The sequence below is a fragment of the Podarcis pityusensis genome (assembly GCF_964106645.2).
Source record: "Podarcis pityusensis genome assembly, chromosome: 11".
NCBI classification, from domain to species: domain Eukaryota; kingdom Metazoa; phylum Chordata; class Lepidosauria; order Squamata; family Lacertidae; genus Podarcis; species Podarcis pityusensis.
Window position 1 is genome coordinate 47,333,616 of NC_138036.1, and position 13,716 is coordinate 47,347,331.

At 40.6% G+C, this 13,716-nt stretch overlaps 1 protein-coding gene and 1 long non-coding RNA gene across 2 annotated transcripts in view; both read right to left on the reverse strand.

The window, feature by feature from the left end:
* LOC308458549 overlaps positions 1-13,716 on the reverse strand; it is a 436,164-nt gene that overhangs the window by 114,832 nt on the left and 307,616 nt on the right. The gene's annotated exons all lie outside the window — the stretch shown is intronic.
* Positions 1-13,716, reverse strand: part of CEP120 (centrosomal protein 120) — a 36,110-nt gene that overhangs the window by 9,782 nt on the left and 12,612 nt on the right. Inside the window, exons 10-18 of the mRNA XM_080972423.1 lie at positions 11,767-11,916; positions 9,898-10,080; positions 8,111-8,207; positions 7,880-8,032; positions 6,142-6,231; positions 5,476-5,568; positions 3,958-4,119; positions 2,510-2,632; positions 409-507 (exon numbers count right to left, since the gene is read on the reverse strand). Coding sequence (XP_080828549.1) covers positions 409-507; positions 2,510-2,632; positions 3,958-4,119; positions 5,476-5,568; positions 6,142-6,231; positions 7,880-8,032; positions 8,111-8,207; positions 9,898-10,080; positions 11,767-11,916 — 1,150 coding nt within the window. The remainder of the gene's footprint in view (positions 1-408; positions 508-2,509; positions 2,633-3,957; positions 4,120-5,475; positions 5,569-6,141; positions 6,232-7,879; positions 8,033-8,110; positions 8,208-9,897; positions 10,081-11,766; positions 11,917-13,716) is intronic.

The window sequence follows — 13,716 nt, forward strand, 5'->3', positions numbered from 1 at the left end:
TGAGCAATGTTGTTGAGCAATGAACGTGGCAATGTTTGTGATGTACTCAAGAGAAACTACTTTCTCCAGGCAAAATGCACATCTAGGCCACAATTTTCCAAGTGTGTAAATATCACAGTATCCTCTCTGGTTTTTGTGGGCTGCAAAAGATGCCAGCAGCTGAGACAGCTATTGTTTTTTCCTCAAACGATGAAAGATCTTTACAAGCATCCTTGATAAACACTAATATCTCCAGTTATTTCTCCTAAGTAGGCACACCGCAGCAAGACAGATTTGGCTTCACTAATGTATATAGAAGCAACTTCCTCTTGTTGTTCTCATGAGAGTTTCAAGAGTCAGAGAAGATTGGAGGGCCACATTCTGGCCCTGGGCTTTAGGTTCCCCACCACTGATTTATCTTAAACACACCTGTTTAAGCCTTGCTAGTTCCTTCAGCGCTCGCGCCCATTGCTGCTTGTAGTGTAGTTTTGCCTTGGTCGCCGATTCCAACTTCCTTTCAAGGTCCCCCTAATAAAGAGCAGAGCTCTATCAACAAACACTATAAGCGTAGGAATAATCTTTATGCAATTGAATATACAAAACTTGTATTACAAAAATAGTTTAGTATAGCATGTAACTTCTAAAGCTGTAACACAATTTGATGTAAATACTGTGGTGCACAAGAATATCCTCGTTTAAGCATTAGCCTTATTTTTATTGTCCAACAAAGCAAAACTGGATTAGTCTGCAGTCTGAGACAGTTCATCTAAACAGTTCATGTAAACCATTTTTAAACATCTTCAAAGGATTCAAAGATAGCATTCATTTTTATATAAAAATCACTCGCTGTTCATATTTCAGCTTAATTGATGATGCAAGACTTGGCATGCCTGATCCTTGAAATTCTAGCTAATGTGTGCCTCTTAGTTTGGTTAGATTGCACCTTTTAAGTCTTCAGTTTGAAAGATCATGTCTCTGCATTAAATAACTCACGCTCCCTCAAAAGCAGCAGAAAATGTTTCCCCCCTTAACTGGTCTTCTTACGCATTGGCAGGCCAGGAGGACTTGTAAACTGCTTCTACTTCAGCTATGAAAAATAAAACTATTCTGTTGGGGGCTTCTGAATCCTGTAGGATCTGGAAGTATGACTTGAGGAGTAATATTCAGGCCAACTCCATGTCCCTGGTTAGAATTCAATGTCCAAAGCTGCAAGTTCTGTACAGAGGCTCAAGAAAAAGTAGAACCTGCTTCTAGATCAGTGATTTCCAAACCTGGGTCTCCAGCTGTTTTTGGACTATAATTCCCATCATCCCTGACCACTAATCTTGTGAGCTAGAGATGATGGGAGTTGTAGTCCCAAAACAGCTGGAGACCCAAGTTTAGGAAACATTGTTCTAGATGCAGGAGTGAGGAACTGTGGCTCATCAGATGTTACTGGACTACAACTCCCATGGTCTCTGACCTTCAGCTACAATGGTACAGTTTCACTAACCCTGTTAGTGAGTGAGTAAGCAAGGACATATGTATGGACATCCTAATGGTTAACGGCTGGTGAACAGAGAGTCCTCATTTCTTTGGTTGTTGTTCTATCACATCGTAACACAGGTTGTTTTTTTAAAAAAAGGCAGCATCTTATACATGCATTGAATATATATGACTGTCCAAACTGATGTTTGTGGGAACCAGATCTGGGGCAATAAAATGAAGTCTGAAGCTATTGCCTGGGAATTTGAGACAGTAGCTTAAAATCTGCATTCTTTTACAAGACTGGCTGGGGCAACCCAGCTAGATGGGTGGAGTATAAATAATAAACTTATTATTAAGAGTCCTTTCCTAACTCTTGCCAATTCCACACCCCAAAAGAGATAAAGAACTGCTTATCAGGAAAATCCCCCAATCTTTTCTTCATAAACTGGATATATGTTATCTCTTCTGAGTCAAAGGCATAGATTAGAATTTTGAAAACTACATACATTCGCAGTGCTGTCAAGCATGCAACATTTATAAATAACAAGCTCAAGCTATCATAAGTAAGAAGAGTCTAAATGAAGCTACTGATACAACAAGAAGGGTCTCTAGAGTTCATGGCCATCTAATGACAGGTGTCTGCCATGAATTAAGAACATTTTGCAAACACTTAACTTGGCTTACCATTTCCCCCCCCTACGCAACAGTGGTAGTACCTCGATAACCAATGGTCTAAGAATATTTATTACAATTTATCCTGGATCAAAAACTCATTTTAGGTGTACTCTGCTTGAGTTATTAGTAACAATGAAATCTGGAAAATACTGCCACAGATGAACTGTAAAGGAATGTGAAACTCCTATCCCTGGCAAGCTCTTAAAAGCTACAGCATCTTCCAGAAGGATTCTTTTGTTTTGTTTATATTTATGATGCAAATTTTGTGGCTGGGTTAAATTTGGAGTTTATTCCAAGTTTTGTTTTTTCTTGTTCATTCTGTCTACATTTAATCTGTTGTAAAATGCCGCTATTCTTTCTGAGCCTTCAGATAAAATTGTAGACATACCTTTTCTAAAGTTAGAATACTTATTTCGGATTGCAGCCGGATTTCTGGCTTGCTGCTTTGCTGTTCCTTGTATTGCTGAAACTCTTTCTCCAGAGCTTTATACTTGTTTTCCCAGTCATAAAGCTGGAAGAAGAAGAAGAAGAAGAAGAAGAAGAAGAAGAAGAAGAAGAAGAAGAAACAGAAGTTGGATGAGTTTATGCCTAGATGATAACACAACAAAGAGCTGAAAGGAACATTTTGCCCAATAGATTACTGGTCTCCAAAGAGCATCACAAAAGGAGCACTACTACCATACAAACAGATTGTCAAAGATTAAGAAATGGTTCCCCAAATATTACATTGCTTTATAGTTTTTACACACAGAGAGAGAGAGAGAGAGGGAGAGAGAGAGATATGCACACCAAATATTAAAAAGGAAAAAAACTTCTTTGTGATGGCAGCCACCATTCCTCCTTGGGAAATCTGCTAGATTTCTCTTAATGATTTAGAAGGGCACTTGAGATTTTTTTGTTTCATTCCAACAGGCCTTTCTGAGAAACTGATTTTATGCAGTTTCCTCCTGTTTCTTGCACAGTACTACCAATAATGCAGTGAATGAACATTATTCTTATTCTTAACTGATTTTTAGAAAATTATTAACCACTTAGACAAGTCAAAAAAGTCAACACATAAATGAGAAAAAAATAAGTATTTTGTTCAGGCAAATTATTTATAAAGCTAAGGTTGTGATAAGTAAATTCTTCCTTAGCAACATAGCAAGAGAGATGGAGAAAATAAAAGATATGGAGGATATCCAAGACACTTGGATTTCTTGAAGGAAACTCAATAAACAGTGGATCAAACTCAAAAACGCCCTTCTAAAAAATGGGAGGGCCTTTGGTCCTGAGAAGATTCGCACAAATCTGTCAATGAACATTTTAGAAGCATCAAGAATACACTGCGGACATAGTTTGGTCCTTAGCATTAAAGAGAGAGGGGTGCCCTCAGGAAGCACCACCAACCTAATCTCATTAATTAGCTGTGATTAACTTTTTTTAAAACACATTTATTCAAAAGTTACAATACAGTTACAATACAATACCCTTTCGATCAATATATCCCCTCCACGGACACCTCTGCGAGGCTGGTGGCATTAAAATATCTGGTCTCCCTTTTTTGCTTTTATTGAAGGAGAACAGGATATTTTAAAGCTTTAATTAACTTGGCCGTAAGATCACCCAAAAAATCTATGTCCATCTCTACCATTAAATAAAGTTGTATCCAGTGCTTCCCCCCCCCCTAAACATTTCCTGAATCTTTGTACTTTTGTCCATTTACTGTATTTATTTCCCCCGATTTGAACTATAAAATGGTGATTTTCTTGAGTCACAATAAGAGTGCCCCTAAGCATTTTTTTAGGGGAAAAAGCACTGGTTGTATCTAACTTGGAAAAGTTAAGTTCCACTCACTTGTTGTTGCAAGCGGATCTTGTCCTCTTCCAACTGTCTGAACCTAGATTTTTCCAGCTCCACCTGATGCATGCATTCTTCTTTGACTCGCCGCATTGCATCTTGAAGCTCCTGATGGTTTCGTTCATGCTCTGCTTGGAGCTCTTTCTTTGCTCTTTGGAGCTTAAAATTTAAAGCACACACACACACACACACACACACACACACACACAGATTTCAGCACCTGTGGTTGTCCAGATGTAAACCTGCGCTGCCTCATTTAGAAAACACGCTCGATTGACATTACTCTCACGAGTAACTCATGCATTTCTTTGACCAACTTTTAAAATTAATAATCATAATTATAATATAACAATACTTTATAAACTTAGCCTAGCTGTGTGCAGTGTGTTCCACAACATCCATGGAGTTACGAGGGCAAAAAACCATGGCTCCTAGCCAGTGCTGGATTTACCTATAAGCTAAACAAGCTATAGCTTAGGGCTCCACTTTCTTGGGGGCCCAAAAGTGTTTTAAAGGAAAAAAACAACTGGATGTACATTTCCAAAATATAAGATAAAAAACAAATAAAATGGCATTGGATACCTATTAGGTCCATAAATTACCATATAGCATATATTCAACACAAAAAACAGTGACAATTTGTTGCTGACAAAGGACAGCTGGACATAGAAAGGGCCCCATTACCTTCAGTAGCTTAGGGCCTTATCAAATCTAAATCTGGCCCTGCTCCTAGCTATGTAACAGCGATTTCTCTGCCAAATCTGATGGTTTTGCAGCTTTAAGTACAGGAATACTTGATGGCTACAAGATGCACCTTGCTTATTTTTTAGGTATTCCCACAAATAAAAAATTATGCTCCTCTTTCCCTCCCCATCAACACCAACCTGCCAATGAACTAAAACATGCACACAAAAGCCCCAAAACTATGCACCAGAAAAAGCCATGTTCCATAGCATGGAAAAATTCCAATCCGAGCACAAATCTAAGATGAACTGGAACAGTTCTTTCGAGTTTTTTCAAAATAAAATATAATAATAATAATAATAATAATAATAATAATAATAATAATTTATTTATACCCCGCCCATCTGGCTGGGCCTCCCCAGCCACTCTGGGTGGCTTCCAACAAAACATTAAAATACAGTAATGCATCAAACATTAAAAGCTTCCCTGAACAGGACTGCCTTCAGATGTCTTCTAAAAGTCTGTTAGTTGTTGTTCTCTTTGACATCTGGTGGGAGGGTGTTCCACAGGGCGGGTGCCACCACCGAGAAGGCCCTCTGCCTGGTTCCCTGTAACTTGGCTTCTTGCAGTGAGGGAACCGCCAGAAGGCCTTCGGCACTGGACTTCAGTGTCCGGGCTGAACGATGGGGGTGGAGATGCTCCTTCAGATATACTGGACCGAGGCCGTTTAGGGCTTTAAAGGTCAGCACCAACACTTTGAATTGTGCTCAGAAACAAATGGTTTCTGTATGTGCACAGTGCCAGATATAACATTGCGTTGCATATGTTTACCTCAGTTTCAGCACCAACAAGTTGCTTTTCACGCTTCTCTAAGTCAGTCAACGTTTTTTGAAGTTTTTCTTCCAAAACAGTATATTCTGCAACCTAGAATGTATACAGTTAAAATAATAATAATAATATTTATAATAATAATATTTATAATAATATTTATAATAATAATAACAATAATAACAATAATAACAATAATTCTTTCTAAACTGAACATGGTATTTGTTCTTGGATGACACTATATCCTTGCAAAAGAAACCAGATTTAAAATGAGCTTGAAATCCCACAAAACAAGTGACAACTTGACTTTTATGATTTCAAAATATTATGCATCAGAGCCTGCACTGCTAATAGACTTCAATCCTATACACATTTACCTGAGAGTAAAACTCAGTGGGGCATATTACAGTGCAGGATTGCTCTGCAAGACTAGCAGTATTATATATCTTTATTTAAACTCAACCGAAAGGAAATATATTGCAGCTTAATTCGTAAACAATTCCAGGGTATCTCTAAGGTGTGTTACCTAAAGTATTTTTGTGTAGGTTTTATGGGCTGTGTGTCTAGGTCTTCTTCCAGCAACTAAGGAAATACATCACCCTTTCCCACTGCCAGCTATCATGACAGTTCATTATGCTGTGAAGCATTTCAAAGGGGAAAGGGTCTTACTTTTTTCTTCACCAATGCTTCCCTCTCTCTGTCCCTTTTTCTCCACTCCTCTGCAACAGCCTGCATATGAGCTAGCTCCTTCTTCTTCAGCTGCAAAAAACAAAGGCAATTTCAAAATGTCTTCCTTCAAAAACCATAAAATTTGCATGACTCAGTCAGAACTATTATGGAAGTCTTTCCTCAAGAAACTCAACACTGCATGCAAATTAAATATTCAGGACATCGGGGGGGGGGGGGGGAATTCCAGATCAAATACACAGACAGCTCCCATTATCAGTCCTGAAAACTGATTACAGGTCTATTAATTTTAAAATGATAGCTGGTAAGAGGCAATAGTTATGCATAGCCGTGTAAAGCTGAATTATATCTAAAGCTACCATAACCAGAAGTAAAATGGAGAACTTTACACCACATTTGCAAATTTATTTAAGCAGTCATAAAATGCTACCATAACTCAGAGGCTAATAATAGCAGAACTGTGTGTTACAAAACATAATGGAAGTAAAGGTAAAGGTAAAGGGACCCCTGACCATTAGGTCCAGTCGTGACCGACTCTGGGGTTGCGGCGCTCATCTCGCTTTATTGGCCAAGGGAGCCAGCGTACAGCTTCCGGGTCATGTGGCCAGCATGACTAAGCCGCTTCTGGTGAACCAGAGCAGCACACGGAAACGCCGTTTACCTTCCCACCCGAGCGGTACCTATTTATCTACTTGCACTTTGACGTGCTTTCGAACTGCTAGGTTGGCAGGAGCAGGGACCGAGCAACGGGAGCTCACCCTGTTGCGGGGATTCGAACCGCCGACCTTCTGATCGGCAATCCCTAGGCTCAGTGGTTTAACCCACAGCGCCACCCACATCCCTTTATAATGGAAGTAGAAAGCCTTAAAAGTGACTGGAAAAAGAGAGGTAAGCTTCCACTTGAATTCAACTGAAGCAGGAGAGATGGGAGGGAAAAGCAACTGAAGTGGAATGAAATTTTAAAAGTAGAATAGAATCATAGAATTGTAGAGTTGGAAAGGACCCATCTAGTCCAACCCCCTACAATGCAGGACTATTTTGCCCAATGTGGGGCTCAAATCCTCGACCCTGAGGTTAAGAGTCTCATGCTCTAGCAACTGAGCTACCCTGGGCACTTTCCAGGCTATACCCACAGAAAGTGAACATGCCAGTACATTGCAAGACCCCAGTGAATAAAATCACTCCTCCTCTTAGTTCAATATTGCAAATATTTGTAATTCTCTCTCCCCCACTCTTCCAAGGTGCTCTGTAAAATCCAAAGGTGGTACAGTCTCATGACTGATATATTATAATGACTGAAGGATGGGGCAGCAGGCCAGAAGTGTTCCTGTATCGATAAGGATGAACCTTTGCACTCAAGACTGTAAATAGGTAAGATTCCTCTTGAATATAAATAATCTTTCTAAAACGCAGATCAGTTTTAGCCTGCTGCCAACGTCCTGGGGACATCTTGAAGATATACCAAACTGCCATTTTGCCCAGATACAATGTGAGACTGGGGTGATTACCTTTACACGCCTAAAAATGTAATTGAACATTATGAATCTGCCAAGTGTACAATGCTGTCGTACAATCAGCTAAAGGGCTGATTCCAATTTAAAAACCTCTTTCCCACGCTTGTATCCACCTCAACTGCAACCTAGGTTTAAGATCTGTCACATTAGCCTTTTGTTAAGAGTAGACCTGTAGTTCTGGTTAAAAAAAAAATGTATAAAGAAACCTGGTTTTCAAAAAGATCTTCTTGTAGTTCCTTCCACATTTCCAATTCAAGTGCTGCTTTGTACTCTAGAGTTTCTCTTGTTTCCGGCTGGATTTCAGGAACATTACGTGGCTGAGATGAAGGAACCAGTGGTGGCTCATTGGCACCTAAACCCTAAACATGGAAATGCTATTAGATAACCTTCAATGGAGTTGTGTCTTTCCAAACAAGAAAGGGTGCATTTCTGTTTACCTGAGAAGAATCAGACACCACAACTTCATGCATTTTCAAAAGCCCATAATCTTCTAGGGTCACTGTGTATGAAAGCTCGGCTATCCTGTTGCTTGTCCTATAAACAAGAACAAGAACATTTCAGTTCTTCTCTCATTCGAGATTAATCTTGCTCTCTACTGTCATCTGTTTACAATGGAACAAGCATGAGAAAAGTGGACTTATTTCTACAGCAGTCTTTTCTCTCTTTCCTCCCAAAAAAGATCTCGGGAGCTAAACAAGTTTTATATAAAGAAGTCAAACAATCCTGACTGTCAGACGACTGATCAAAACATGCTCATTGTAAAGGCCTTTGGCTATACACAATAAATTGTTTGATCGACTGACAGACCCAGACATGACACCAATTCTTTTAGGAATATAGAACACAGAGAGTTGAAAAAGGAATAGCTACTCTATTAGAGTACAGAGCATTTATTCCTATTCATGAAGTCTCTGGTCTGCCTGAATCTTCTCTCTTTGTTCCTCCTAATCACTTGTGTTGTGGCACTGGCTATCAGGTTAGACTCAACACTTATTTTTCTGTATATCTGCAAACAGTTTTGTTTCAAAGCTCAGAATTAAATATTTGCTGCTACAAGTGTCTTACTTTAATATGCACACTCACAACCTGGCAAGTGTGGACCTAAAGGAAACACATTAAGGTCAACTGTTCACAAAATAAATGTTCCAGATTCTTTTCAGATGATTGTCTTGTTACTAAAAAGTCAAAAAGTATCACTAAATAAACAAAACATGAAACCCAAGTTGCGTATAGCAATAATTTTACAGTTTACATTTGTTTCTCAAGCTTCCTTTTATCCATTTTTAGTAAAGTTTAAGTAGTTTTCTATGCAAATACACTGAAAAGTTGGGTAAACTTATCGAGTTACAGGAAATAAACATCTGACATTTGAAACAAATCAGTACAAAGGAGTACAGTCACTTTCACATCAGTGAGTTGAGTTTGACATCAAACGCTAAAGTCAATTAGGTTTGGAGGGCTGCCATCTAGTGGCTACTAAGTTTGGGTACACTCATGCTTTTCAGAAAGAATCTTCTACATAATATATCGAAAAGTATGATTGTGCAAACATATATTTTGAAATTAAATATATATTTACCATTAGAAAGTTATATAAATTAAAAATTCCAAGCTCCACATTGTAATCAAATCTTTACCAAGTCAGCAGACAATGCCTGCATGACTGCTAAAGAAAGGCACATTTGGAATCTTTTGTGTACACTTCTACAAGTACAAATTGGTATCACTTTTCAAGTTCAACTGAGTGTACAGTGGTACCTCGGTTTAAGTACTTAATTCGTTCCGGAGGTCCGTACTTAACCTGAAACTGTTCTTAACCTGAAGCAGCACTTTAGCTAATGGGGCCTCCTGCTGCTGCTGTGCCGCTGGAGCACGATTTCTGTTCTCATCCTGAAGCAAAGTTCTTAACCCGAGGTACTATTTCTGGGTTAGCGGAGTCTGTAACCTGAAGCGTATGTAACCTGAAGCGTATGTAACCCGAGGTACCACTGTATTCTTTCAGAAGCTCTGCAGCATCACAAGAGGATGGAAGTGATGTGGTCTCCCACACTATTGTTCCACTGATCCCTTTTGTCCCCCAAAATTAAGAGTTATGCAAGCTCTTCAAAAATAAGTATTAAGAGTTTTACTAAATGCAAAAAAATAATAATTCCAAAAGGCCTATAGGAGTGTTAAACAGAACCAGCTATAACAGAGGAACCTCATTTTTCAAAGTTCATTGTACCCTTGCGCTGCTGTAACAGGGATTGTTTCACTGAAGGTCTGGCGCCAGCACTGTTCCCCACTGGCACCTAGAAAGCGGGTTTTTTCCATGGCCAAAATATTTGAAAGCTGGAGTCTTGCAACTCCCAGCAGTAAGTCTTTGGCTGTTTTATCTTTATGCCACAGCTCCACCAGCAATGGTATCCTGAAATACAGAGAGAAAAAATACACATAGCATACAGGAGTTTGTATTTTGTTCTCATAGATGGGTTTTTCCTCAGTTGCCGTAGGCTGGGATGGACAGAAGAGATGCATTTATTTTACATCTTTTGTGATGTTGGCGTAGATGCACTGGCAGACATCAATGCTACCCTGTGGCAAAATAGTACAACCACTTGAAGGAGTTCAAGGATGCTCAATTTTCCAAGAACATTTCACACCCATCACAGTAATTTTTCATCCTAGAAATATACAATTGAGCGATATACTTTGACTTCCTGCATTTCTGAAAATAGGTCCCAATCCAAGGGAAGAACGATGGTGAAGTTGTTATCTTAAGGTTTCTCCATTCCTACTGGTTAGCCATTAACAACAGTAAAAACCCATCCAAACCTGTGTCGCATCACATTAGGAGTGAAAATTCAACAGCTTCCACAAGCAAGTAGTATTTCTTCTGAATATGAATGAGTTGCTCTGAAGTACATTCCGTTTAGAATAGGTTTGCAGGTTTCGAACTGAGTCAATGAGTGATATAGGGCAGATTCCAGTCCCTACCAGTTGCACACAGAGAGCAAAGTGCAATCATACGAAGGGTGAGATGACCAAATGTGCTTTGCGGGACCTAATCCATCACTTAGAAAACAACACACAGAGAGAGAACCATATCTCCCTTTGTCACCTGCCACCCCCTACTGTGCTGGGCAAGTACCTGGTTCTTCAAAGCATGCACCCAGATCTCTGGTATTCGGCAATTTGAGTCCCTACCTGCCCTTGCATACAGGCTATACCCCCAGTTGCTAGGACCACTAGAAACCAACCTACTCTCCCCTGTCCATTACCCCTATAGATGTGGAAGCGAATGAGACCGAGGCCACACACTGCAAGTGTCATGGGCTCTGCATTCTGCCCTTTGTGAAGATGATAGGATCATGCCCACACTGCTGGAAAAAAGCAAAGCAGGAACAAATATTTAAATGGAACTTATTAGCAAATACCATACCACCTCGCTGACACAAAACGTGCCACCTGAACTATCGTATTTTTTGCTCTATAAGATGCATTTCCCCCCTCCGAAAATTAAGGGGAAATGTGTGTGCATCTTATGGAGTGAATGCAGGCTCCATGGCTTCAGCGAAAGCAACGCAAAGCCTCCAAAGCACAGCGGGATAGCCCGCTGAAGCCTGGAGAGGAAGAGGGATCGGTGCGCACTGATCCCTCTTGCTCTCCTGGGTTTGCTTCGCTGGAGAGGTGCTGCACAGCTTTCCCTCTCTGTGCAGCGCCCCTTCAGCGAAGCAGGAGGAGAAATGGAAGGGGCTCCGTTTCTCCTGCCGCTTCGCTGAAGGGGCGCTGTGTAGAGAGGGAGAGAATTTTTTTCTTGTTCTCCCCCTCTAAAACTAGGTGCGTCCTATGGTCGGGTGCGTCCTATAGAGCGAAAAATACGGTAAATAACCAATCCTGAGGACAAATGTATAGGGTTGTATTTAATGTAGTGCTAAGGGGAATGCTCCCCAAACCCTCCAGAGCAGATCTAGATAAAGTGGGAGGATGGGGAGAAGATACAAAGTCATGTTCAGCTAGTGCTAACTTGCAATTTCAAAATGTAAGTATGGTTGTGAAGGAAAGAGAAATGTGCCAATGCACAGATTGTTAAAATGTCACCCTTGTTACATACCTGAAGAAGGTATCCTGTAGCTGATGGGGCATCGTTGCAAAATCAAATGCACAATATGACTGGGGAAGAAACACTTCCATGTTCTTCCTTACTTCCACGGGAGGGTTTGTCATAATGGGTGCAGCGCTTCCAAAAAACGGATACGAGTACCTATGGAGGTAAAAAGGTAAAGGTAAAGGACCCTTGGACGCTTAAGTCAAGTCAAAGGTGACTATGGGGTTGCAGCGCTCATCTCTCCTTCAGGCCTAGGGAGCTGGCATTTGTCCACAGACAGATTTCCGGGTCATGTAGCCAGCAGGACTAAACCACTTCTGGTGCAACAGGACACTGTGATGGAAGCCAGAGTGCACAGAAACGCTATTTACCTTCCCGCCGCATTGGTACCTATTTACCTACTTGCACTGGCATGCTTTCGAACTGCTAGGTTGGCAGAAGCTGGGACAGAGAAACGGGAGCTCACCCCATCATGGGGATTCGATCCCCCAACCTTCTGATTAGCAAGCCCAAGAGGCTCAGTGGTTTAGACCACAGTGCCACCCACGTCCCATTGATAAATAAATAAATAAATAAAATTAATATTAGAACAAATTCAGTGCTAATAGCTTATGACTTCAAGACCTTTAAGTAAATGAACTTCAAGCTAACTAATGACTTAATGGCATGTCTTAACATGGTATTCAACTGAGTTTATTCAGAGTATACCTATTGAAATTAATGAAGAGGACTTAAGTTAGGTCCATTAATTTCCGTGGGTCTTCTATGAATCAAACTTAGGTGAATGCCACACCATTGTTTCTATCAAACAATACGCTCTTATCGCCTCTCACTATTGGCCATGCTGGTTGAGGATGGTGGGCATTAGAGTCCAACAAAATCTTGAAGGAACACTGGATTCCCATTGTTCCGGAGAGGCAAGACTGACTTGCATCCTTTATTTTCTAAAGCAAGGAAGCAGAGTGTGACAGTGATCCTGCGCCCAGTAACAAGATGCAGTTGGGTATTGTTAAGAATATTTCTAGCGGTGTGCGTTTTAATATGTTGCTGCAGATTTTCCCTGGTGTTCCCCAGGATTACATTTTTGGTCACCACTAGGGAGCTGAAACATAGAATTCTTCCTGGACTTCATATACCAAGTTTCATTCAATGGACATTTCACATTCCATAAAACAGAAGGCCAAGTGGGCTAGTTACACAACAAAAATTACTCAGCCGAAAAGTGATACGCTTGTGCCCAATTTCCATGAAGTTACTCCTTTCAGTATTTCCCCAGCTTTTTTAAAAATGTAGAAACTTTCCAACTTAGCATGTATACTGGGGTCTTCCATCCAGAAACATAGCTAAAAATCCACAAGTTGCCACAACAGCATAGTGAGTTTATAAAGAAATGTGTAGATTAAAGAAAAGGGAATATTCGGGCAAGACATGTGTGTCCATGAATGGAAGTTACAAGACCTGCACATAGTTGGAGATTGCCCTCTTACAGTGTACAGTACCTGTGCCCTATCCTCAGAATTATAGGGATAAAACTCTGCTAAGAAAGATACAATTACCCATAGTTTTAGATCAAGTTCATGATGAGCAAGAAGTTTGATATTTACAGGGCACACAGAAGTGATTATGGAGACACAGTGTACCTAGACTTCCAGATCCTCTCATGGACCGGTAACTGGTTAAGGGCCAGAAAGCAATGGGAAAATACCATATTTTTCGCTCTATAGGAAGCACTTTCCCCCCTCCAAAAATGAAGGGGAAATGTGTGTGCATCCTATGGAGCGAACGCAGGTTTTCACTGAAGCCTGGAGAGCGAGAGGGGTTGGTGCGCACCGACTCCTCTCGCTCTCCAGGCTTCAAGAAGCTATCCACAAGCCTTCGGAGAGCAGCAGGAGTTCCTGCTGGGCTCCGAAGGCTTGCGGATAGCAGCCTGCAGCCCGAAGCCCGGGGAGCGAGGCG